The 27,740-nt window shown below is 41.3% G+C and overlaps 1 protein-coding gene across 2 annotated transcripts in view; it reads right to left on the bottom strand.

Moving 5' to 3' along the window:
- col5a1 (procollagen, type V, alpha 1) overlaps nucleotides 1-27,740 on the bottom strand; it is a 98,781-nt gene that overhangs the window by 47,862 nt on the left and 23,179 nt on the right. For both annotated transcript variants that reach the window (XM_042508953.2, XM_042508952.2), the window contains exons 3-9: nucleotides 21,356-21,569; nucleotides 19,722-19,884; nucleotides 6,491-6,622; nucleotides 4,055-4,162; nucleotides 3,543-3,965; nucleotides 1,697-2,161; nucleotides 1,544-1,600 (exon numbers count right to left, since the gene is read on the bottom strand). In XM_042508953.2, coding sequence (XP_042364887.1) covers nucleotides 1,544-1,600; nucleotides 1,697-2,161; nucleotides 3,543-3,965; nucleotides 4,055-4,162; nucleotides 6,491-6,622; nucleotides 19,722-19,884; nucleotides 21,356-21,569 — 1,562 coding nt within the window. The remainder of the gene's footprint in view (nucleotides 1-1,543; nucleotides 1,601-1,696; nucleotides 2,162-3,542; nucleotides 3,966-4,054; nucleotides 4,163-6,490; nucleotides 6,623-19,721; nucleotides 19,885-21,355; nucleotides 21,570-27,740) is intronic.

The raw sequence follows: 27,740 nt of genomic DNA, 5'->3' as shown, positions 1-27,740 counted from the left end.
TATACAGGTGTGATCTGAAGTACGATCAGTGGAATTATTTAATTTCCACCATATATCCTTATAGCTTAAAAAAGCAAGCGGTTCGGTTTGGACCACTTACGAGCATCTGACTTGCAGACGCAATGTTGTGGCTCTGTGGCGGCAGAGATATTGCTTTGTTTGTTTGCTCTTGCAGTAACATTTTGCCTTTCCTCTTTGTTGTGAGGAAATCCACACGTAACTGGAAATGTGTGATGTTTTTCAGCAACCCCCAAGCTCTTCTGTCTGAGCACTTTCCTAAAATACCAAAAAATTACTGCAATTGATCTTTGGCACTCCCCAGGTTACACCTTTGTCTCTCCTTCAGTGTGGGGCTAGATCATGGGGGAAAAATGTGTGTATGTGTTCATATTTGTGTGTGATGCTCAGTTTTTTGCACGTATACTGGAGACACTGGGAGGTGATGTGGACACAAATTTGGTGGGTAATGAGTCACCAAATACGCTAACACACAAAGTGGCAACTTCTGGGGCTGAAAAATGAAGCCAATGCGTAAGTGCGAGAAACTGCAGTTCCTCAAATGACCACTTGAGGCTGGCTTCAGAGTCAATCCCCATAGACCCCCATGCTAAAATGCCTAGTTTAATAGCAGAATAAAACATGTTTACAGCCTGGTACAAAAAAATGGAGATGGTCTCTATTGCTAATTTCAAAATTCCTGCCTGTATGGTGGTGATTTTTTATATAATTTACCCATTTAAATGTTATTCAGGGATATAGTTATGTAAACTTGTGTCACTCAAAAACATGCGTATAGTTGTCAGTGTATCAGTAAAAGTCTTTTTGGCAACATGGCATCACGTGATAATGTAATCACGCTGGCTGCTGAGAAATGTCTCACGTCATGTTAGCTGCATCCATTTTTTTTACAGTCTATGTTACACACACACACACACACACACACACACACACACTGTGGTCTTCTTGGAATTTGACTCCCATTTCTTTCTGTTCTCACATATAAACACAAAGACACTCAGTCACATACTCTGTGGAGCTCAGTGACTTTTGTTTGAAGTCAAACAGCTGTAGCTGAATCAGAGATATAAATCACGTCTGTGTCTTATGTACCTTTGCAAACATACAAAAAGAGTCATCCTCACCTGTATATATACTGTGCACGTATCTAAATCAAAGTTGAATGTTTTCCACCTGTTTGCATTTCAACAAGCTTCAGTTTTTGGCAAAGAGGCAGAAAAAGTCTTCCTCTCTCCCTTTTGTTCTCCACCCTCCATCTCCCCCTGTGTTTACAAACTACCCACACTGTGTTTAGAGATTATTGACAATCCCTGCATGGCCGTCCTCCAAATGTTTATGCTGTAGTCCTGATGATCAGCCAGAAGCGAGGCCTTGCCCGAGGACAAGTGAGGGGTGGACTGTGTTTAGATGTGGATCACACATATGTACTGGCAAACATAAACATCCACGCATACACCCGTGTTCACACAAGAGCACGTAGCCTACATCTGTCGCTCAAGAACGTTGTTCAGATAATGATACTCACAGGCTCAATAACAGCAGGCTCTCCCTTCTGTCCTTTCTCGCCACGAGCTCCATCGACCTACATACCAAACACGCAGACACAAACACAATCAGTTTCAACACCCTCATCATCAACACCTTCATCATGCTGGTATGTTTTTCCATTATTTTTCACCTGTCCATAGTAACTGTCGGTCTCAGCAGGCAGCACTTTGTTCTCTTTGTCGTCGTAATCATAGGGGTCGATACCTAAGTCGTCATAGTTTTCGAGGGGCACCTCCTTGAACTCATCCTCCAGATCAGTGTAGTCAATATCGCCGTCCAGGCCCAGGTCGATCCCAGTGGTGATGGATCCTCCTGCTCCGGTGCCAGCGCTGGCTGATCCACCTCCAGTGGTGGAAGATCCTCCACCTGAGACAGAACCGCCCCCGAGGGTGATGGTAGAACTGCTGCTGCTGCTGCCTCCTCCACCACTGACAAGAACGGAACTGCTGCTGCCGCCACCTCCACCACCGATGCTGCTGCTGCCTCCACCTCCAATGTGAACTGTGCTACTGCTGCCGCCGCCTCCACCAGTGGTGTAATGGTCGTCCACACCATACTCATAGCCATCGCCGTAGTCATCGTAAGAACCTCCGAACTATAAGGAGACACATAAAGTTACTACATTATAAAGTGAAGTTTGCAGCAGTTGGAGGCAACCGACAATGAAGAAGTTACTCCCTGTGGAAAACTTAGAAATGCAAGAACATTACTTTTGCATCTGTGACCTATTAACCCTTTGAACTCTGCAACAGAAATGGTCTGCTAATGCCTACATTGGTATTTTTTCTTATTGTGATGTCATTTCTTGGAACATCTATAAAAGCTTTGTATCATTTAAATTTGCACAATGTAAACTAAGATGTTAATTAAGTCAATAAACTATAACAATTGATTAAACTATTGAAGTTGTTTTCTAAGTTTTTTTCATCAGAGTTTACAAAATAAACACAAAAAATACTGATCCAAAATATTTCTAAATTAATAAACATTAAAAAAAAATCTTGATACGTTTTTTAACAATGTACCTTATTCAGTTTTTTTTTTGTTTTTTTTTTTAAATATGCTCATTTTTATGTGTAGAATGCAATAATGCCATGGGCTATACACAGTCATAGAGTAATGACATCATCACGTGAATACAACATGACACAGAGGACCGAAGCCTTAGCTTTCTGCTGCAAAATAATCAATGTTCGAGCTATTATGCTTCTCATTTTAGATTGATATATACCTGATTATGTGTGCAATGATCCCCTGCAGCAATAACCAGGAAATACTGGTAGAATTATGACAAATTACCACATTTGTAGACAAGGTAAGGTAACGTCAATGAATGTTGTAGCTATTATAGTTCTCATTTTAGATCAAGGACCATGCAAACAACAATTTCCCACAGCCATCTGCAAGACGTCTGTTTTTAAAGGGTTAAAAGATTGTAGCATGCTAGCCCTGCAGCAAAGGATTGTTGTCAGTAAAGATAAATAAATGCTGATAATGAATTAGCTTGATCTATAAAATGTCAGAAAATAGAGTAAAAAAAAATCTGGAAATCTAAAAGTACAGGTTAAGCCTTTCAGTGTCTTACTTTGCCCAAAACCTATGTGACGTGTTTGTTATCACATTTTGAGAAGATGGAATATTTTAAAAAATGACTTCTCCGAGTAATCAATTATTCAAATAGTTACATATCGGTCAGTTCTGTCAATCCATTAATGGAAAAGGCTCTTTCTATACCATTTCTTCCCCTAGGCTCCAATGATGGAGATTTCTATAAAAAGCATTAATTCGTTCCTCATGTGGATTGGTGGATTATAACACGAGGAGGGGCCCTGCTTATGTACCCCACACATAGTTGCAGGTAAGTAAAGAAAGGGATTTAAAATGTTTTTTGACAGCTTATCAATACCTCTATTCGACCCACGGGTCGCAGCCACAACAATTAAGTGAGCATGTCAGTGTAATTAATGTCAACCTACTGATGTCTTATTGCTGGTGATGGTTATTGAAGATCCTCCTCCGCTGGTGATGACCCGCCGTTCGATTCCAGACCCTGTACCTAAGTCGATATTTCCTCCTGCTCCCAGGTCCAGCTCTCCTCCGGTGCCAACGCTGGTGCTGGTGATGGTGACACGCCGAGAGGTGTCTGCGTCAGGTGACGCCGTGGACTCGCCGTAGTAGTTCTCGTAGTTGCCATAGCTGTCGTAGTTGTCATAAGGGCTAGTCTCCTCTCCGTAGGCATCTCCCCCGGCTGTGGCAGAACCTGAAGAGCTTGATGAAGAGCTGGAGGATGACCCGGAGGATGAGCTAGTGGAAATGGAGGTCAAAACTTTGTCACCGGTGGCACCAGAACCCCTCAGAACCTCCTCAACCGTGGTCACCACGCTGTCTCCATCTGTCACCTGGAAGGCAAAGAGGATCCATTTGATGGTTTTCCTTCTGCATTTCAAACAAGATGATTGTATTGTGGCAAAATGCATGGGTAGACTACCTTAACTTCTTTTGTGGTTGTCTCAGCATCAGATGTTGAGTCAAAAGGCTTGCCGTCCACGTCCTCATAATAAGGGTATTCATAATAGTAGCTGTCCTCCTCTGTGTTCTAAAGGAGAGCAACATGACACAGACACAGTGAGGGTTTGTGACTGAGAGAGAAAAACTATCAATTATTAAAAAACACGATTTTCAAACACCGCTCTGTTGCTTCTGGCTCTGGCTGGCATATGTGGGACTGACTGTCCATCGATCAGAAACACACAGGAATGCCTTCTCCTCACGCTGCATCTCCCTGCTGCAACATGTTGTGACTGAATGACAAATCACTTTTCCACCTTTCTTAATGAATCTGTCATACATGTTTCAAGAGAAAACAACACAGGTTCAAGTTTACCTCTTAGGCACACTGACAGGCCCCAGTTCAAGGAAAGAGGTCAAGAGGAAGGACTTTCTGTCTATCTTTTAACACTTGTCTGACACGCCTTTAATCAGTGTATTGGTATTCAGTTCAGGAAAACTGCACATTGCAGGGATGCAGGCTTAGGCAAGCACCACATCATTCCTGAACATTATTAACTAACTGCATAGCCTGATAACCCTGTTCTCCCCAGTCAGCACTTTCCTCTGCCAGAGTGCAGTTCCCTTGTATTAGCCAAGAGGCTCTTTTCAGCACAGGATCCGAATGAGATCTGATTTGAGTATTAGAGACAATTATGGATTAAGGGAAATGAACTTCCTTGAGTAAGGTCAGCCATGAGAACACTTGGTGGTTTCTACAATGACCTGTGTGCAAAGAATCTACCATATTACCTCTAAGCAACATATAAGAGTAATAAAAACTTATAGAGATAATTTTTTTTAATGGAGGTTAAATGGGGTACTTATCCATAGTCAGTGTATTACATACAGCAGATGTCAGTCCACACATTCCCAGTTTGGAGAAGCAGGCTGAAGTGTGAAACAGAGGTTAAGCAATGTACTGCTGTGCATGCGGAGCAGCAACAAAGTTTATTTTAGCCACCTAAAAAAATGTTACACCTAAGAAAAATTAATGTCACTGTAAGTGTTTGTGATACTGAGAGTATTTTCACAGCTTTACCTTTGTGATGGGATCTATGCTCTCAAAAGACACCAGACATCATTGAGAAAAACTGTAATTTTAGCTCCCTGTACACAGAAACAGCTTGTCTACTGCTGCTTCAACCAGTTAGTTAGTTTACGTTTTTGTGTGACTTTGTTGAATCCAAATGAACCCTTTTAAATACCAAAGGCAAACAATAACACATTTGACTGAGGCAGCAGCAGACTAAAACAGCTCCTGTGGTCAGCAATGTTAAATCACAGTTTTTCTCAATGGAGTCTGGTTTTGAAGAGAGCAATATGGAAATCACTGTCTGGCATTAAGACACAGTAGTGAAAATACTCTCAATAAATGGTACACTAAAACCAATATTTTTTTTTTTTTATTTAGGTGGGACTTTTTCAGGTGGCTAAACTACATCCTGTTGCTGACCCATCCACAGCAGTACATTGCTTAGCTTCCATGTCGGACTCCAGTCTCCTTCTCCAACATGCTGACTGACATGTACTGTTTGTAATAAACTCTCTATGGATAAGTACAAATACCTGGGGATACCTGGTATTGATGACTCCCTTAATTTTAAACCTCATGTACCTGGTGAAAAAGCTGAGGCTAAAACTAGGTTTTCATTTTTGAAACAAGTTGTGTTTTTCTTTTAATGTAAAAAAGTGTCTTGTTGCTGCAACGCCTCTGAATAGTGTCTCCATATTGTTGCTACAGCTTGCAGTGCGTCCTTGGGGTTCATTACAAACTGTAAATCTCTGACCCATCACTGTGGCACACCTTCATTTATAAGGCAATTTGTGGTCTGCTCCCACACTACCTATGTGTTTTCATCACGCAGGAAAGGACAGGACAGTACTCATTGCGTTCTCAGGACCTCTTTATACTCTCGGCCCCAAATGCTCGGACAGAAATTGGGAAAAGGGCCTTTGGGTATTCTACACCCTCAGCCTGGAATTTGTTACAGAATGACTCGAAACTTAAGGAGCTGGTGTCGTTAAATGTTTTTAAATCTAAAATGAAAGAAGCAGATACTATAGAATGTAGTTGTTTTAAGCCTGTCTGGTTGTATAACTGACCCCTGGAGAGTTCTCTTTTGACTGATAGATAGCTCTCTTAATGCAAATTTTAGTGCTTGTGAAATGTATTGTCTCCCCTTGTGTCTCTGTCGGCAACTTTGTGTTCTCACTGCTGACTGTCTTGACCAGGTCTCCCTTAAAAAAAATTTCTTAATCTTAATTGGACCAACCTGGTTAAATAAATGTTAAATAAATAAAGTACCACATAAAACTCTGTTGAAAAAAAAGAAGTATTAAACTATTACTTTAAAGAAAGGGTCTTGTTACTTACATATTCATCTGTGTTGGGGTCCTGGTTCTGAGGCTGGTCGGGCATTTGCACTTCACAATCGGGGCTGTAGTGCTCACAGTAGTCATAGGCAGCGCGATGGTCTGCTACAATCATTAGCTGCTGGATGTCTCCCTGGAAACCACAAGAAACAGGAAGCCGTGAGACTTACTGGACGCAGCTACAAGTCGTGCGTGTAAATAAACAAGCAAACAGCGGTGGAGACACCGCTCTCACACTCGGTGACCCCTGGGGAAAAAAATGAAAGCATATAAACAAATAAAGATCAGGAAGGAACATCTGCGTGCCGCATTATCACATGCAGAACAGGCAGTCCTGAAACTAGGTCAAGGCAGGGGAATATGAAGTGATGAAGAACTTTGTCCCACGTCCAAGAGTGTCATTTTGCATCAGAGTGTGAGACAAAAAAAGCTTACAGCAAACATTACAAGAGAACATGGAACAAGTGACTTCATGTAGCTGCGGACGATGATACAAACAAACACACACAACCACTGACTCACACACACAGACACACACACACACACACACACAAAGTGAGTCTTTAACAGGATGATGGATTTCAAACAGCGTACATGAGCCTTGCCCCTGAGCTGAACGGGACATGAGTGATTTTGCTTCGGCGCTGATTGTGTAAGATGAATGGATCAACTTGCGACATGGAGAACATGAGCAGACCTGCAGTTGTGGATAGCTGACCTGAACCATTTGACTTAAAGGAGTGGAGTGAGCTGAGGTGCAAGAGGGGGTGGAACAGTAGCAGATTTGGAGAAAGAGAGGAAGAGGAGGAAGCAGAGACTGATAAAAAAAAAAGAGCAGGAGAAGGAAAAGGCTCAGAAGGATCCCCAGGCTACATAGGGAGCTGGGTTTGTGTGTTTGCCACATGTTTCAGAACAAAATGCACATGGCACCAAAACACTGTGCACAGTGCATTCAAACACATCCTAGTCATACTTCCAAATGCGGTGATGTCATTCCACATCAATCAAACACAATGTCAACTTAGCTGAAACAAATCAGGGGGTATGAGAACCAGCAAGGGATGCAACTATGGGAACAGACCGCCACAGAGGGCGAATTGTTTTTAATTATGTCCAATTGCCGAAAATCTGAAACCTCTCAACACGTCTTTCCAGCTGAAATTCTCCATGAATAGCTGTGTTTTCTGTAAATGGATTGCATTTGTGGTCTAACCAGTGACAGTTCAGAGAGAAGCGCTGGTCCCGCTGAAAACAGTGCACAGAACTCCCTGTCCTCCATCCTTTAATAACCCTTGTAAAAGCCTCCACAAGATGATGTTTCCTGCTTTGTCCTTGGCTTATGCTATCAGTGGGGTTTATGGTGGATGCAGGAAAACAAATCCCAAAACTTCCTCCAAGACAAAAAGACCAGAGTAGCCATTACACAACTCTCCCAGCTATGAACTCAGAGCTCCAGGGAAACGTTCAAATGGCTACTTCTGAGCCATTTGTCCAAAGTCAGGATCTGTAAGGAGCCTTTTCTTGGTATCACTTTGACAGTCTGTCTCTCCCTTATCCTGGCAGGGCTGTGTGTAACAGCTGCACTGAAAGGGGATGATGGGAATATAGTGTTTGAAATGAGGTCACATTCAATAAGGAATAAGCCCTCTGTACAACAAAACAGCCCTGCTGTCTGGAGCATTGCAACTGCTTTCCTATTCACATGCCATTCTTTTGTTTTTTCTTTTCCTTTTTCTCCAACTCCCACAGCAGTCGGGGGAATGTCAGGCGAGATGCTGACCACAAGTGGTGTGATCCTAATTGCACCAAGATGCGATAATTAATCATACACCTAAGCATTAATGAGAACATCCTCGCAGCACTGAGAGCACCGTGGCAGAATGTGTTTAATGATGTGTGACATGTACACAGAGAGAAAGAGGTGGTGCATGCCTCGAGAGAAAAGTGTGCTGTTATAAGAATCTTATTGAGGCTGGAAAAGCTGATGGCTGCTTTTGATTCTCCTAACTCTATCGCCAAAGGCATGTGAGAGGAGGGGAAAAAAAGGATGAGAAGAATCTCGATTGGGAATGCAGACCTGAGCTGAGCTAAGCTGAGCTTGTTCCTGTTGCACCATTCAGCACAAACAGTTCCAGCCGTCTGAGGTTTTATTCTGTGTTAAAAGTTCTGGAATATAAAAAGGGAGGCCAAGCACGGAGTGCTGCACCAAACCAAATGCAGATGTATACTCAGAGAAAAGTTGGAAACCAACATTTTTTCACTTTTAGGGGCGTTCTAGCAAACGAGAAATTACACTTTGATTAAGTCTTGAAAATGATGAAAGAAAAAAAGAATGATCAGTCACTTCTAGTACTTATGGGTTAAACTGCTCTTGACCCTACCTTTCCCATAATGCAGCTTATTAATGTCTCTAAATTAGACTCTAGACTCTTATCAACCTGCACACTGAGGCTGTGCATTGGCAAAAATCTAGTAATGCGATATGTATCATGATACAGGGGTTAGGATTCAATATATTGCAATTTATATACTGTAAGCAAGGTGATATACTGTGATTTTTTTAATGAAATTTTAGGAAAACTGTCATAGAATAGATGACTAATCACTAAATGCATGAAAAAAGTTTACTTTTTTTGCATAAAAGTTCATTTTTTGCACGAATAGAACTGGATCTGCTTTTGTAATCAGTCCTTGTAACATCCGACATAACATCACTATGTGCAATCTAATTAAATAACTATATGTTAAAAAGTGCTTTCTTAAGGTACACAAATTAAGACAATAAAAATATTACAAAAATAATTTTGATAATCAATACAGCATCACAAAACATAATACTGCAATACTCGTTGTTTAGTACAAATACAGATTATTGACACACAATTTTAAAGTGTATGTTATGTTATTGTAATAAGGAACACTAGAATATTTTCTTACACCCCTACTGCACACCAGTTTGAAACGCAAACCTTTTGTCATAAATCTGTAGATTTCAAACTCCATCCGAGATAATCCTGATGACATCATAATGACAGGCAATCAAGAGCTATTTCCTCAAATTTGACAAAGATTCTCCAGCTGCAGAAAACAAATAACTCTTCTCATTGGCTGTCTAGTACTCTCCTTTGATTAACATGTATAACCTATGCTGGGCCCTTTTTATTTGTAACAACAATTCTATACTAATAAACATATAATAATTATATTTGATGCACACTCTTTCTGATTTTGATTACATATAAACTATGGTGAGAAAAACATCTGTATTTTCTAGGCTGTGTCACAAAGAGCTGCTTGCTTATCATCTTTTTACCCTTCATCTTTCATATAAATTATTCCTGTGTCGATTTAAAGGCCATACGCTACATGCGTTTCCATGAAACTGTACACCTTCACAGTAAAACTATTGTCAAAGTCTTGATCCACCGTGACAACCTCTAAAGCTGGCTCTGATTTCCTGTCTTTGAGCTGGAGCTGCTCTTTTCACCACACGTCGCTCAACAGATTCTGGTGCCAAACGTTATATAAGCTGCTGTTTTACAGATGTAGGGAAGCAGTAAATATTCCTATACTGTACTCCAGCTGCATGCTAATGCCAAACTTCTCATTTAGAATTCTGGCGCTGACTGGTCAACTCAGTCCAGCAAGCCCATTAAAGCATGAGATATTTACTCCATTACTGTATAAAGAGGCTACTTCTCTATATTTTCATGGCAGGAAAAACCGCACTGCAACTACCGTATGTGCCGAGTCAGGGATTTAGGGTTCGATAATGCTGATTGGTTAAACCCAACACTTAAAAAGAACAGGAAATTATAGCTTATTACTTACTTCAAGTCACATCTACAGAAGCGGATGCGTGACACAGACTGAAATATATGTAAAATGATTAACTTACAACACATGCAAATGCAGACACACAAGAACCACTGATCCCACACCCAATCAGAGCAGACCAAAGGGAGAAAAAAACCATACAATCACACCCAAACCCCTGAGGGAACCATAAAAGACATGCAATCAGCTTTCATATTTGAGAGGGGACAGCGACATTTTTCACTCTGGAGCATCATGTGGCACATCAGAGTGGTGCTTAAGGCAGAATTTTCAGACAATAACAGGGCTGCTGCTGTCAGCATCTCCCTGGACTCGGCTGAAATATGACTCTTCTTCTGGCCAAAGCTCCGGTGGAAAAGCCACTGCCTGTGGCTGTGAGCGACGGCCGAGCTCGCTTCACATACTTTGTGTTAAAGAAACTGTTGCTTGCACCATGTGCACAACAAACATGAATGCGGATCCACAAGTGATTGCACGCCAGTTTACAAGATGAAATGTCAGGACAAAGGCTGATCAATAACATGAAAAACGTTCAGATTCATCTATTCTTTCTGTATTTTATTGACTAAAATGATAACAACGTTTTGGCTCTCATCCCCAAACCTCACCCTGTTGGGCCCACACACGAATCCCTGCCTGGATGTTTTGCTTGTGTCCAGGTGGGGGCAGGAGAGTGCTCTAGTGAGCATGAAGCCAAACATTCATCTCTGTCTGAACCTGACCCACAATCATGTAGGGGTGGACCGAGTTCATTGTGTTCCCTCCTCTGAATCCATGTGATGCATGTGATGGAAAGTAATGTTGGTGTGGTTTTGAAATCATCACGACACAATGGACAACTAATGAACGGCGTCAATTATTGCTGCACGAGCGACTAAAATGCTGACAAAATTATATGCTCTCTTCCCGTCTTTCTTTTGCACACATACTTTACGCATGAGGTGAAGGAAGCCCAACAAAGGCTTATTTTTATTAGAGTAAGGTCTTGAGGTGATGTCAGGGGCCCCATGCTGATCAGTTTATGGAGGGTTGCACTTTCTTGGCTTAAAGCAGCATAGCATGAAATAAACAGCACAAACCAATGCTCATTATTTCTCCATATCCCCAGGGACACCTGATAATGGCCCTATTTACCTTTTATGCTTCTAAAACAACAACTTAAAGGAGGAAAACTCAAGGCTAGTTTCTCATCTTTTTTTTCAGGATTATATATCAGCAAAGGAGAAAAAAATGGGTAGGAGGCCCCACAGAGGAGGATAAGACTCTGGGAGGTCCGAGCTCTGGCTGCGTTTTAAGGCGAGCTACTTTCACAACATATTTACACAGTCACCCCTGAGCTCTGAGCCAGGCCTTGGTCCCACTGCCAGCCTGCACCAGCACACTCGCAGTCCCAGCGTCTGGGCATACTCCAACCTGACCGCAAAAACCAAACAACACATTGCAGAGGTCAGCCCGCCGCACAGAGACCATAAATCAATGATGCACACAAAAATGCACATGGACGTGTAAACAAAAAAGAAGCATCTACATATATTTGTGCAAACATACATGTTCAGAAACACACGTGCCTGCGTAGAAATCCCACCCCGACAAATTCACAGAATTAAACCCTCCCCAGACATCAAATACATTTTCACCCACATACACTTTCCCCTCCAGACTGCAGCTCAATCCCAACGCTCAGAGCGGCTGCCAAGAGCAACAAGCCCGTCTGCCACCCCACTTATCCACCGCGCAGCACCTTAACCATTCCCTCACCTCTCTGCCTCTTCCCAGTTTATTCAGATCCCATCTAGACCTCTCCATCATCTCCACCCTCAGTCTCTCCAGCACACATCGCACTCCCTCCTGTATAAGATTTTAATGCCAGGTCTCCGAGGACGCCATATTCACTTTTCCCGTTCATTCGGGGGTTGGTGGAAGCCAGAGCGGGCTCGTCTCATCTAACAGACGTGGAGTGCTTGGCTTGGCCATTTGCTGAAATCTACATGAAAAAGTGCTGAGGGCACACTTCAGGGCTTGCTGACACAGTAAAGGAATAACAGAGGGAATAAGGGGGCGAAAGACAAACATCTGACATGAGTTAAGGAAATTCTCTTAATTATCCATGGTGGAAACTCCATCTTCCCTGGGGCTACTGAAGTCAATGTGCCATTCCTCAGACTGAAATGCATAGAGGCAGTGTGTTCTGACAGTGAAGCATGACATATACCTTGAACAAGATAATGCAGACAAATGTGACAACAGCAGAGTACATGAGTAGGGATTTATTACTGTACGCTTTGGAAAAGTTTTGGCTGTTTTTAAGGTATATCACTGACTGAAGCGCTACGCCACAATAAACCAATCAGAAGTAACATCATGGTTACAATATTACACAATGAAATACGCAGTTTCAAATTCTCTACTTGAATCTGTAATAATTCATTGTCACTCAGATTAAAAACATCTGGATTACTGTATGTCTGAATCCAGCTGGGACAGACTGCAGTTCCCAGCTTCCCCACTGGCTTGATTTTATCTGTGGGAAAACTGCAGACCAACAGAAACACACACACACTGGACTCTGCAGAAACATACAGTCAGTTGCCAGTTCATTAGGTATGCTAAGCTAATCTAATGCAGTCTATTACAACAGTCCTGCAATCAAGTCTACCTTCATGATCTTTGGTTTTTGTTGGAACTATTTTCTAGAGGTGTCGATTTGACTGTATGGTGATTTTGGAGGTTGCAACTTATGGTGCTGTTGCATTGTACTGAGTTGTAATGAGGGGTGTTTCTATTATTTTGTCCATTCCATTTATATCGATGAGAGTAGGCTAAATAACAGACGTACCTCTAATAGACCTATGAGGGCTGAGAGATATGGAAAATAATCAAATATCACAATATCTTTGAACAAATACCTCGATATTGATGATGCAACCATACTGAAGGGTTGACCATTATTGCTTGTACAAAATATTTACACAATAAGATTTTTCATAAATAATAATCAGTGATGCAGATATCAGGACTAGGTGGGTAAAGACAAATAATAGAACAGCAAGAACAATCTGGTTTAGAGTAGAAAACCTCAGAAATTGCATCTCTTTACTTTAATGCAGTCTGTTAAACCTCAAGAAGAAAACTCTAACCCCAACAATATTTTGATATCTAAAATCTAAGATGATATCTAGTCTCATATCCATATACTGATACAGTATCAATACATATTGCCCAGACCTATATATCAGATAAATTGGCAACTGAGTGTAAGATTGGTGGATTGGTGGATTCTCTGCAACTTGTACCTTGCCTGAGTTGTTTGCTGTACGTAAATGAACCATGTTTGGGTGGTCTAACAATGCGGTCAAGGTCTGATCTCAATGCATCTTCAACAATTTGCAGCTCTATTTGGAAGACTGCTGTCTTAGAACTGTCCATTTGAGATCAGATATACTGTGTCAAGATACAATTTAGTACTTTGTGGAAACAGGGTCTAACTACCCCTTCATATTTCTGACTCCAGAGACCCAAGCAGGGCATCGAATTTCTAGGTCACCTCTAATGGGGCTCCATGGGACGAGCCATTATCCATCCATTTACCATCTGAGGTAGACCTGTGACTGCTTTGTGACACCTTGAAGTTTTTTTAACCTCAAAAAGTGAAGAAGACAGGTTCATTTGTTGTAGAAAATGTTTAACTGTACCAAACAGTTTGAAGCTTCATTTACAATGTTTCTAAATCATCACGAGAATGCTGCACAGCTTTTTTCTAAAGGGTGTGGGTCAGGGTAGGGTATTTCTATACAGTTGCAGATAAAGATTGAGCTAAACTAGTATTATTAGTATCATACTAGATACAGTCATACTGTGGAACAAACGACTGAAAAATTTTACTAGAGCTCCCACTAATAACAAATAATAACACAGAAGCCAAGTCCAGGCCTGGAAACATCAGTTGAACCAATTTTACTACTACCTCAGACACTGGGCCAAAATGGATTTCAATCAGATTTGAGTTTGGAAAAATCTGCTGTAAATATGGAAAGGTGAGCACATCTTTAACTTTGATGGCTGAAACATGTGAATTGTAAATAATGCGTGCTGAGTGACTGGCAAGGAAAGAAGACATAGCGTCCTGAGGTAAAGATGAGAAAACAGGATGTGTAAAACTCATCACGCCATCACAATATTAAAGCTCTTAACAAGCATCGAGCGCATGTGTTGCTTGTTTTTACTACTTTTTCCTGGCTCTGCTTGCTCCAAGGGAGTCTCACAACGAGCTTCATCCCAGCCCTATTAAAGGCCTCCAGACCTTTTGCACTACACTCCTTACTCTTATCATACTCCCTTTGACTCCCCCCACTCATTCCATCTCTAATCCTTTACTCAGTAAATCTTATCCTTGATCCACCTCTTCACAAGCACATCACAGTTTTTTGCCCATCTTCCCTGACTTATCACCACACACATGCACGTCTAGCCTCCCAGCCTCCCCCTAGTTTGGACCATCAGCCTGGGACAGCCTATCAGCGGATACCAAGGAAACCTCTGGATGATGTCATGTGGTATGGTTGCTGTTCCAGGACTGACATCAGTGGGGAGAGAGCTCCTCATTCTTTCCAGAGTATGACCCAAAAGTTTTGGCTCCGCTACCCCAACCTTCTGCTCCAGCTTCCCTCCTCTCAATCCTGAACATGTTGTTCTTTTGATCTCTTCTTCTCCGACTCTCTAATATGTCAAATTTATGTCTTTATGTGACAAAAATGACACTATATTATCGCCCACATTCATACTGGACTCGGATGCTTTTGCTCTGTTTTGGCCACAACAATGGAGGCCAGACAAGAAGTGCTGTGTTTGCACAGCTCCACCTCGGTGACTTCAATTCACTCCCCTGTGGTCCCCTCTGAGTGAGGTCGAGTGGTCCGTCTGTGAACCAACCACAGCCTTTTGTTTCAGTGAATGCTACTTAGTACCGAGGGATGGGCATTAAATTATCTCTGGTTTTTCTTGGCAAACTCATTGGGGAAACAACAGTGAACAGGAAAATCAAGGGACACATTCTGCAGATGGACTGTGTCAGGCCCTAAATTCTAAACAACAGAGACTAAAATACACTGGAAGTACACACATGCTTTCAAAACACAAAACCCTACAGTCACAAATAAAAACAATGAAAAAACTAGAAGTCATTAGTTGGACTTTACGAATGAAACTGGCCCTTGAAGAAGTGCTTAACTGGAAAGGTGTTGTTTTTTTTTTTTTTTATAAAAGTAGGCTGTCTATGCAGTAGGAAGACACAAATACTTTTGAAATTAGTGCTACATGACCAGAAAACAAAAGGAACAAAGGTGTTTGCTTTTACTCAAGAGGTAGAAACCTGCAACTACCAGAATGCACAGCGCTGCACCAATGCAAATCAACGCTTCCCCAGGTAGTTGACATAATGCAAACTAGTCTGTAAACAAATCCATTCAATATCGGCCCACTGGTAACAAATGATCTCCCTATTACAGCTGAACGTGTTTCTGAAAACATCTGAGGCCAAAAAAAGGAAACGCAGTAACAGACTCTTTGTTTATACTTGATCAGCGCTGCTTAGTTATACCGTTTGATGTCATTTTTTTCAGCCTCTGTCTTCACTGTGCAGACAGAGCCCACTTCCTCTTCACAAACTCTCGCTTTTAAAGCTAAACAGGCCACTAAAAAATGCTTCTGAAAACCTTTTAGACAAGAAATAAGCAACGCAGCATAATCTTGGTTTATAATGGATCAGCACTGACTAGTTTTACTGTTTGATCAGAGTCTGAGAGAGAGAGGGGGGCAGGTATGGCTCTTAATCCACTTCCATACTCTTTGTGTGCATGGTTGTGGTGTGGGTGGCAGGCAATATGAAAATACAGAAGCACAGCCTGTAGTTGGAACAACAGCCCGAGAGCCAGCAAAAGGAGAGCAGGGAGATCAAGGGACTGGTTAGATGGAGGGAAGTTTACCACAGTTCATTAACACACACTACCCACATTGTTATAATACAAAGCTGGCTGAAAATTGGTGGAGAATCCCTTTAATGACTGATTTTAAAATGCACATGACAGTCATTATAAAGGAATAATTACTATTTCATTTGCAACAGATGAGCGCTGATTTGCAGGTAAAATACCTGTCTTCTTACATAATCATTGCCTTAATTATCTTCACAGTCTTTACTGGCACACGCCACATTACTCTTATGTCAGCTACTAAGAAAAAAAAAAACATTATGCCACTTATAGAGCATAGACGCTTTCTCTGTGACCACAATAGCCGTGTCAGAAACCAAACCACAAACCAGCTCAGCATACAGTAAGTACTACTTGTCTCCTGACTGCTGTATGTAAAGAAAAGGCCCGGGCTCCACTAAGGAGCTTTACAGGGAAACAAAACACACCATTCACTGTAATGTAAAGGTGTCATAAACTGGATTATTTGTCCTCTTTGCCTCTGTATTTCAATATCTTTTGTTTTACAGGAAATTCTTTTTCTGCAGTCTCCCTTATGATGCATGGAAGTCCACTGAGAGAAATCAAATCAAAAACAGCTCTCTGAAATTGACAGTTCTGATTATTTCCCCTTCACGCGTTGTTTTTCTAAAGAGATTGACTGGAAATTGTAGCCTCTTGAGTCAGCTGAATTAATTGGCCTCCTGGTGAAATCACATATGTTTTTTGTGTGTGTTTTCAAGCTCACCACCTCTTGGTTGGTAACTGACTCTGGCAAAAGTCAACACAGGATCAGACTAAACTACAGAGGGGGAGAAGGGAGTAAGAGGAGGAAAAGGAGCGCTGCCTGAGCATAATTTGGAAACTATGTGGCATATTTTCCATTTTCTGCACGCACTGGAGCCTGTCCTGTCTCCCGACTGGCAGACGCACAGCAGGAGGGCTTTAAACATCTCACACAAAATATCTGTCTGTTCCCACGGTAACCACTGGGCTGTTACCGCCGCTCTGATAGCTGGGTTAAGATTTAAATTGGTCTTGTATCACCCTGATCTCATGACGAGCATGCTATAGGCAATAATAAAATTACAGCAGAATTACAACTGTAGCTGAATAAATGCAGTCATTCTGTTGGCAACTGGAGGAATTTACAAGTGGCCATTAGACTTAAGGTAAATAATAGCTATACATGAGCACACAGCTTAAACATCTGTATTTATGCCTCTTTAAATAGTCAAGAATTTCACTAGAACAAAATCCATGTAATGTAAAATAGCATTGTACTTTCCTGCTGCGCTCATGAACCACTTCTAACACTGTTATGGAAATAATGTATACAGTACAACACGTAGTCTTTGTTGAAATCTGGCTTTGGTTGTGAGGCTATGATTAATGGTTCAGAATTATGGCAAGAAGTTTTACATCCCATCATATATCCATCTCCCCCATGGCTTGGCAGACCAACTTTAGGGATTGTGTGTGTGTTTGGGAGAGGGGGGGTGATGTCATATTTCATTCTTTTTTGTCTGTTCTCTCTGGGCAGCAGTGAGGTTAAAGGTCAGCTGGCTCAGCATCAGTCACATCAGTCAGCCTCTGTTACTAATTATTATTGAGGGCCTCAGCCTCACAGACTAATCCCCCTTTAAACAAGCACAACTCTGACGGGACAAAGACAACACTATTCCTTGTGCCTTGTGCCTCTCTGTGTGCGTTTTGGTGTGTGTTTGTCCCTCACAGGGGTCATGTTAAAGAGCCACAAATATCTGCACAAAAGCTCATTTTAGGCGCTATCCAAACTCTGCTTCTTCACGCTAGGTAAAAGCCAAACTAGAATCACCGCCTTGTGCTTGTATGCCTCCTCAAGCAGTCAATTGCAGTTACAGTCATGCCTGTGAAAATGCAACAAGACATATTTTATTATCTACAGTTTTATTATCTGACCAAATGTCTCTACTCCTGTGCCTGACTTATGATGTTGAATATGGGCCAGAATTGTTTTTTTGCAGAACATCGTGATGTGACGGTGAATTTGACTTTTGACCTTTTAGATACATTACATCAACACTTCCCTCTGACCTTTGACCACAAAATTCCTTCAAAGTTCCTTCTTGAGTCCAAGTGGACGTTTGTGCCAAACTTAAGGATATTCATTCAAGGCTTTCTTGAGAAATCATGTTGACGAGAATTAGACAGAAGCAAGGTCACAGTGACCTATGACCTTTGTCTGCCAAATTCTCATCAGTTTATCTGAGCAGGTGTTTGTGCTAAATTTTAAGAAATTCCCTCAAGGTTTTCTTGAGATATTGTGTTTAGAAGAATGAGACAGTAGAGGTCACAGTGACCTTGACCTTTGACCTATGGCCACCAATTTCTAATAACTTCATCATTGAGTCTACGCAAATACCCTGAAGATGTTTTTTAGATATTGTATTCACGAGAATGGGAGGGATAGAAGGACAACCCGAAAACATAATGCTTCTGGCCAAGGCTTTCACCAGCGTGGAGGCATAAAAATAGTTTGTTATGATGGACATCAGGTTTCTCTGGGTATATTAAAGCCCAAAAGAATTATCAGACTGTCAGTTGTCAGATTAACATTAATCTTCATCTAGAGCCACAAAGCATGTATAAAAAGAGTAGAAAGCAAGACGTTAAGCCCTCGTTCTAATAATGAAAACCTGTCACCGCTTGTTAAAAACTTCTGTAATCAAAAAAGTTGCAACCAATTCAGAGAAAAAATTCAGAAATGAAAGCACAATCAAAAATATAACAGTTTGACTGCTTTGTAGCCACAAAAGGAGAAACTTCAAAAACAGCACATGCAGAGTTAAACAGCAAATGAATGCAGCACAGTTGGAAACAGAAACAGAATGCAGGGACATTCTGTTTTTGTGCAGAAGATGTGGAATATGTGGCACCCTCAATTAAATTTGATTTGTGTGTCTGTCCATGGCAGAGATTGGGGGTTCAGACATTGGGGGCTCCATGAGCTAAATCCACACATCTATGGAGGATGTGGCCACTACCACAATCCCCATTCTGTGTGCTGTTAGGCACAGATTTGGGAGAGGGGATGACCATCATTTTGCACCACAGCCACATGTGACTTTGTTTTTATCTCATTTGCTGGAGGGCTTTAAATCAAAGGTGGCCTGAGTATCATCCATAAAAAGGACTGGTATGCAGACTTGTTTACTACAGCCTGGAAAATAGCATGTAATGGGAGACGCGAAATTGCATTAGCTGTCAAGCCTATAAATCAATTCACTCATCCCACTTTGGCACAATCAATCGAACATACCTATGTGCCAAATGGACACAGTTGAGTGGAAAAGTAATGTGCATCTGGAAAAAATGGTGCAATAACAGAACAAATTCTAGAATAATACCATTAAAAACATGCAGATTAAGCAGTCAAAGTATACCTACCTCGAAGACTTCTTCATCAAGTATTCTAGTTCCAAATACTACAATTCCCTTGGTGTCAATGATGGGGCTGGCACTTCGGAGCAGCCTCTGGGAGGTCTTCTTTTTACAGTCCAGAATGAGGGTGATGGTCTGCTTGTGCACACTGATGGCCACTCGATGCCACCTGGAATGGAAGATGAGGTTAATTCACACACATACTGAGTTACATGCTGTCAGCTTACACACTGATGCATTTCTGAGAGACCCTTTTGTGTTTAGCCTCTTTTCGTAGTAAAAACACAGTTCTACACTGTGGCCACAAAGCACGAGATTCCATACTGCAATCCACATTAAAGGGGCAGTCCACCCCAAATTTAAAAACACCAATTTTTCCTCTTACTTCCAGTGCTATTTATCAATGTAGATTCGCTTTGAGTTGCAGATTAGTACAAATCACTTGGTTTGTGGTGGTCAAAGCACCAAATATTTGAAAGACTCTCTGTCTCTTTCCAGAAATCTCGACCCATTACTCAGGATAATCCACAGACTTTGTTGTGAGCAGTTTTATGTAGGAACTATTTTCTTTCAACCAAACTACACCCGCCACTCAATGACCACGAAGATGGAAGTGCGCATCTACTCATGGACAAGAGGCTCATGCTTGTGACAGCGAAAATGGAAACATTAGTGACGTCCTCCTCGGCTGAGCTGTGATGTTAGCTAGCCTCAGCCTTTCTTTTAATTTGCCAGTGGCCAATTGTAGTATTGCAGTGAAAAAATCCCCTGCAGCCCAAAAAGCACATTCCCCATAGACTACAATAGTAAAAGAGATGTCTGTAAAATTGTTAACATAACACCTTGAACTGCAATCAAGGTCAATTACGAATCTTTCTATCATGATTTTTTCATCCATGGAGGTTTTATATTTATAAAACCTGAGAAAAGTGATTTATAAATCTGTGATGTAAGAATAATGTTTCAGGCAGTGCCAGCAGGAGAAACATGACTGCACATATTTAGCGGGCCACATACCCAAAGCTAGATATTTATTTTGGCATATGGGGAGCAACTCTGACTGAATAAGTGCCATCTTGGGGTCTGGTATCTAAGCTTTATTATACATCTATGATGCACGCTTACCTCTGCACAGTGATATTGTTGGCAGGTGTAGTTTAATAGAAAGAAAACAGTTCCTTCATGAAACTGCTCACAACAAGGCCTATGGATTATCTTGAGTAACTGGGTCATGATTTCTGCAAAGAGACATTGCTGCTGATGTTTTCAAATGTATTTTTTGACACTAAGCACCACAAGCCGAGTACCATGTAGTTCCAGTATATTAGAGAGAAGGCAGACATCTCTACGGCCGATATCTCCAACACTCACACTGCAACTCACACAAAAAATATCTAGATTAATAAATAGCACTACATGTAAAATGAAGGGATCAAATGTACAAAATTACAAATGAGATTGATTACAAAAGAGACACCTGGGCCAGGTGCTCAGCAAACTAAACCAGCATCAAACTGGACAACATCCAGCTGGACTTTGATTAGTGGGGAAGATGCACAAACAAAATGTCTAACATGCTTTAATGTAAGTGTACTGTGTAACTGTCGGACGTTTGTTGCGCCGATGACGAGTGCACCTACTTTCCGTCAGCTAGGTTGACTCCTCTGAAGAGGGGGTAGTCCTCGGGGCTGGGTTTGCCTGTGTGGTCCTCGTACAGGAACACTGGCGAGCGTCCCACTTCCAGTCCGAGCTGCTGGATGCCCTGCTCATTGTACACAGACAACAGGAAGGACTGGCTGCCCTTCTTGGGCTTCACTGTGGCCAAGATGGAAAAATCCTCCGGGAACACATCACCTGGCAGGACGGTTGGCGGGTTGGATAGAAAGAGAAAAGTTATGGAGAGTTATGTGTAGCAGAAACCATTCATAGTCATAAGCGGAATGAAAAACTATGTTTGTGTTCAGGATGTTGTAACCGTAACATTATTTTAGGAGACAGACTGTGCTCCTCAGTGTCAAGTGGGAGTATGAAAATTATTTTTTATTTCTAATGGAAAGGAGAGTTACAAAAACAGACAATTTAGATTGGATGAATTGGGAGGGCGAGTGCCGAAAGGAAACACCAGCGATTTGTGGACTGCCCAAAATGTAATAAGAGAGGATTAATCTGAAAGAGGTGGCTGGCAGACGAGAGGCCAATCAGAGGGGAAAAAAAAAACAAAAAATAGAAGTAAAAGTGCAAACTGGAGCGTTTCCAACACAGTGCAGGATGAGAAGCATAATGACAAAAGCATGTGATCCTGGGAGAGTTTCGAAAACTATCCTTCAAACCCCTTCTCTCTTCTCCCACAGCTGATCGATCTAACAGAGACTGAGACGCTCCAGCAGAGTTGGAGATGAGGACGTGAAAAAAAAAAATTTACAGGAGAGAAAGTTAAAGACACATTAGTATGGAAATGGAAATACCTACAATACTTTTAAACACATAAAAAGTGCAGAAACAGACACAGAAAAGATGTGTTTGCCTCTCTCTGCATGGTCTCACTGTGCAGCCTCAACTATTTCCTGCATTTTACTAAAATTTGGGGCACATCTGCCAGACAGACTCCTTTAGTGGGGTGTTCTCAGGACCCCAGAAAGAGAGCAGCCTCTCAAACCATCCGAGGAGGCTACAGCTCGCTGATGTCGAAGTCAGACAACACTCGAGGCAAACAGATCTTTCCGATTCTTGAGTTAAAAAAAGAAAAATACAAATTTAATTTAACTCTATTGAAACCATGATTGTTAAGAGAAACCAGCTATCTGGATTGTATTTAACATGAGCAAAGAAACATTCCAGTAGCAGATCTTTGCTGCTCAGTATGTGCAGAGTTTCCAGACGGCCGGAAAAGAGAGGCAGGGTTTGTGGCTGTGGCGGTTTTGTAGCACCTCGTGCAGTCATCAAACCCCTTTACTCTGCCACCATTTTCAGAATAATAGGAGACAGGCTGGAAAATGCTAAATTGAAGTGGCTAGCCAATCAGAGACTGTGGAGAAAAAGACGGCTCAGAGGGGAATGTGGTGTGGAAATCTGGAGATAGTGGAAAAGGGAAAGAAGAAAGAAAGGAGAAGCTCTCAAATTGTGCCGCCATCATCCATTCACTTTCTTCTTTCTTTTTCACCCAGTCAGCATCTGTCTGTCTCTTTGTCTTTCTGTCTTGTCTTTGTGCTTTTTTCTATAACTGCTCCATTAATGCCAGGCAGAGAATCACATCATGCGGAGAGCACATGCCTTGGCAGTGTGCTCCCTCAGGAATTCAGCCTGGCATCATATGAGAAAGATTGCTTTAATTGACAGATGTCTCAACAGGCGGACAAGAGAGACAGAGAAGAGACAGACAGGCCTTCAAAAAGCTCATATGGAGGAGTGTGGTGACAAATACATAAAGACTTGAACGGGCAGAAAAATGTGAAATGAAGAGTTAAGATGTTAAAAAATGGACAGTGGGAAATATAAAAGTAGAAATATAAAAGAAAACAGATGGAAAGTTTGTTGCCGCATCCTGTTGCATGAGCAATGTGTGTGTCGCAGAGACAATGAGTCAGCGCTGGCTCAGGACAAGCTGTTTGTGTGGAGGTCAAGGGTCAGCTTAGGGGCAAAAGAGACACCACAGCACAGAGGAAGAGAGAGTGGGGGGAGGAAAGAAATGACTAATTTTTCAAATTTAAAACACTATTTGGAGGGCAGAAATTGATAATTAAACTGTCTCTGAATTGAATTGAAGTCACATTCATACAGGAAGGTTTCTCATTTGTAGATTTGTGTTTTTTCAGCGTGTTGTCCTCCCTGCAATCACTGCAAGGACTAGGATGCCCTGAGAGAAGAGGTTAACAAAAATAGAAAACTCAGTACGAGAAGAGGAAAAAATTAAATAAGCGCCCTCTTGTGTCTGTGACCCTTCCTCCTCACTCTCTCTTCAGGACCTCACAGCAAAGTGTGTGTGTGCATGTGTAAGGGGGGCGGGGGGGGTTGGTCATTCAGAAAAGATCAGGTTTCTCTGGAATGTGTCTCTCAAAACGCTGCTTCAGGCCACCAGATGAGAGATACCTCATTCCTCATTTGTGTGTGTGTGTGTGTGTGTGTGTGTGTGTGTGTGCGTGTGCGCACGTGTGTGTGTGGACATGGTTTGGAATGGAAAGGCTGTTGTGCCAGAAGTCATGGGAGTTTACACTGACTGGCAGCACCATCATCAGTGTCAGACTAGAAAGGCTCTGGGAAAGACGAGCCCAGACGTCTCAACTGGCCAATCAGGCGCGTCCCGACAATCTCCTCCAGATTAAATAACCAATTAAAGTTCTTTTATTTTGACAAAATATCTCAAGTGAGCTTTTATGTTCTCTTGGACAATTCCGTGGGACAACTTTAGAGTTGATGGACAGAGGTTTAATTTTCCAGTTAAAAGAGACAGACAGTGGTTTGCAACCTCGTCTACAGTTTGGTGGTATTTGACTTCAACTACCAAATTTAGAGAATCTCCTAAGAATGCCTGAAAAGTCAGGGAGGGGCAGGAGTTCTGCCAGCACTTTGACTGATTCTCTCCACCATCTGTCAGTGTGCATACAAGCAGGTAAATGGGGTAGAAAGTGTTGTGTCCTGTAATGGGTCATTCAGTCATCGCTGTGTCCGTATCACCTCCCTCTGTAAGAGGTAAGTAGCATTCCAGTGGGATTGCAAATTGCTGCAGAGACAACATGTGTGCCTGGGCAAAAAAAAGGAGAAACATGGACAAAGAGAGGCACATAGCGATAGGAAGATGGATGTGTGTGTCCTACGTGTAAGGAAGGAAGGAAGATACAAATATTGCTGCCTTCATGTGCTCCTCAGAAAGATTGTATATACTGTATTTGCGAGTTACAATCACATAAACGGCCCTCCGAAGTTGAAATTATGTGTGTGAAATTGAGAAATTTCGATGATACCCGAGTTGTGTTGTTTGCGTGACATTTCAGGGCAGCAGCTTATTCATTTTGTTATTTTGTTCCTAGCTGCTATCGTTTGCTTTTAGTAGTTGCAGATTTTAGTAAATGCATATTTTAGCTGTAGCAAGTAAGCAAACTTTGATCATTTTGAAACACTGATAATGTTATTTTATAACACGAGTTGCCAATGTGACGCCATAAATGCATAAAGATGTTGGGCAAAAGTCCATGTTTTTTCAGTGTTGAGAAACTTTTTATCAATTCACACATTAAATGTCAATTTTTGATCACATGTTGAGTGTAATATAATAATATGGTATTAAAAGAAAATAATATATAAAAACATAAATAAAGTGGAAACAGTTATCAACTTGTTTAAATGCTCTTAGCATTAAAATGCAACCCATCTTCTTTGTAGCTTCCATGTTGCTCCAACTTTGCGACCTCAAAGCACACGAACACATCAGAGTCGGAAGAACGACTTCTCGGCTCAGAAATTCTGACATCACATGAATGCAGCATATGGCTGGGTATCAGTAATCGATGCCTTTGAGGAATCGGTTGAATGAGTATCGAAACTTCTCCAGTCAAAACTATACCAGCATTTTTTTGCTTTTTGAACTATAAGTTCAGGTTTTGCTCGCAGCCAATAACTTCAAGCGTTCTTCAATTAAATGTGACGAGTGATTGACTCACTACCACAGCATTTACAACCCATACAGATACAGTGTTGGAGGTGGGACCCTATTCATTGGCAGTCTCACTCTTTGACAGTTGCTCAGTGGCACATGAAGCCAGAATTGTTCAACTGCTGTGTATAAAATTACCTGGATGATCAGCGCTGTTTTTGCATCATTGGCCCATAGAGCAAGCACACCACAGACCTCCCCTGGCCAACTGGCTACTTCCTGTTTAGCACCCTGCTAACTGGAATGATAAAATGATTTAATCTTGCGGCTCTTCCATACTTTCCAAATGTTATCGGATGGACTAGATTAAATCCTGATAATGAAACCAATCATTTTAAGAGGTGTTGTGAGAATCAAAAAATGTATCCATTGATTTAGAAATGTCTCTTTAACATTATAAATTTGTGAGAAAGGGTCTTGATGTGCCCAGTGGCGTCATGTGATGGCCTTCTAAGGTGTAAGTCCACTGTTTGGCCACTACTAATTTTGCCTTAAAAAGTCCAGCGCAGTCCAGGTACTGGTTTGATCATTTTTTTAAATGATACTCAGCAATCAACATTATGAAGCGCTAATATAGTTTTAGATGTAGGTGTTTTTAATTGTATCTTTTAAATTGCAAACAGCTCACTAAATCAATAGGAACTTACTCTTAATGATCGACCTCTGATTACCTCTGCTTCTGGTAATGTCCTCACCTCACAGTGCCTGAGGCCAATAGAATATGATTCATAAGCGATACATGGCCTGTTCTACAGAGATGAGGACAAGTGCAGCACACTCTAATCTTTTAATCGAGACCACAGAGACATTTGGAGCAAACTGCTGGCATAATTATCTGCATAATGATGATAAAAATGATTCATTGTCAGGTTTTGGCTAAATGTTCTCTATCATGCATCCTCACTTACTGTCACATAAAATATTAGAACTGTTATTTTGTTAATTATCAAGACTTCTAATCTAACACCTATCTCATTTTACTGTTGTATTTTTGTAATGTGCATCTCATATAACTGATCAGTAGTAAGTCACATAGAGGTGTGTTCCTGCTTAAATTAAATGATATTATTCATGTGGGATGGGGATATTTTTTACGATAATAAATATAGGCACTGTTATTGCTTTTACAGCTTATGATCTTAGCTTGACCATTTAAATCTGACCGTACGACACAGCAAAGGGCCCTCACTGAATGGCTTGTGCCATCGAGCCGCAGCAGTCCAGACCACAAGCATAAATGCCAAGTGACAGCTAACCCCGTTCACAGGCAATGTCAGAGCCGCTGCATCTTTCTTTCCCTGCTGTTTGTGCTAATCATGACAAACAACGAAGGAGAAAACTCTTCGTTGCAAAATGCCAAAGCTACATCCAGAGATTTATGACAATTTGAATTTGTATTCATGCTCATAGATTTGTCAGGATAGAGGAGGGCCAGTGTTAAGCAGGATTTGGTTTATATAGGATTTGGAATATAACCCCCCTAACCCAGGGGTCTGAAAACGTTGCTATCGAAGATCTATTTTTGAAAACATGACGCAAGTAAATCTGTCGACACGCTAATAAATTCTATATTTTCTTCTGAGACTTCTCCTTTTTGGATGTGGAATCCATAAGCTCAAAACTAACCACTACAATCAAAGCTTGGCAAAATTTAGAGGAAAAAGGCAAGAAGCCATACACCTATGATCCACATTTTAGCTGAAGAAATATGAAAGATTTTTTTTTATTTATATAAACACTACATATTTTTTACAGCTGGAGAATTTAGGAATCACTTTAGGTCTACAATAATGATAAAAGAAAATTAAAAATGTAAAAAAATAACTATTCATCATTTCCATCAATTTTTTTGTCAGAGCCACGGGGGAGCCACTAGAGAGGGGCAGGTTGCCTATCCCTGCCCCAGTGCTATGATGATTGATTTGTTTTTAACCACTGAATTCTGTGTGTTTGTTTCATAGGGAATAGTAATCTATGTACTTAGTCTACCTAAGTTGCCTATTTTGCCTGTCTCTGAGATTTTTTTGTCATTATCTGTTAGCTAAAATGTGGCCTATTTTTGTTGTGGGAGATTAATTTTTACTTCATTATTGTTCATTAAAAAATATCTTTTCTAGACCAGGCAGTCCTGTGCAACTGCTTATAGCCCCTAACGGGTATGACAGCTCTGGGACACAAAGAGCATCACTGGATGACAACAGACTACTGAGATGTGGGAAGTGTGTGGCATAAAAGTTAAAGAGGGCCGGTGGCTTCGTCGCCCTGTTTCCTTAGTTCTCATTCACATCATAAAGGTAAGAAAGGACTCTTGTGTTTTCAGGCCCTCAGCAAATGAATCATCCCTTCCACATGTTTGCCTAATGATTGCATGTCTGTGC

This window comes from Plectropomus leopardus, chromosome 20 (genome assembly GCF_026936395.1).
Source record: "Plectropomus leopardus strain MGB_pleo_1.0 chromosome 20, ASM2693639v1, whole genome shotgun sequence".
Lineage (NCBI taxonomy): Eukaryota > Metazoa > Chordata > Actinopteri > Perciformes > Serranidae > Plectropomus > Plectropomus leopardus.
This window is presented reverse-complemented; position numbering and strand designations above follow the sequence as displayed.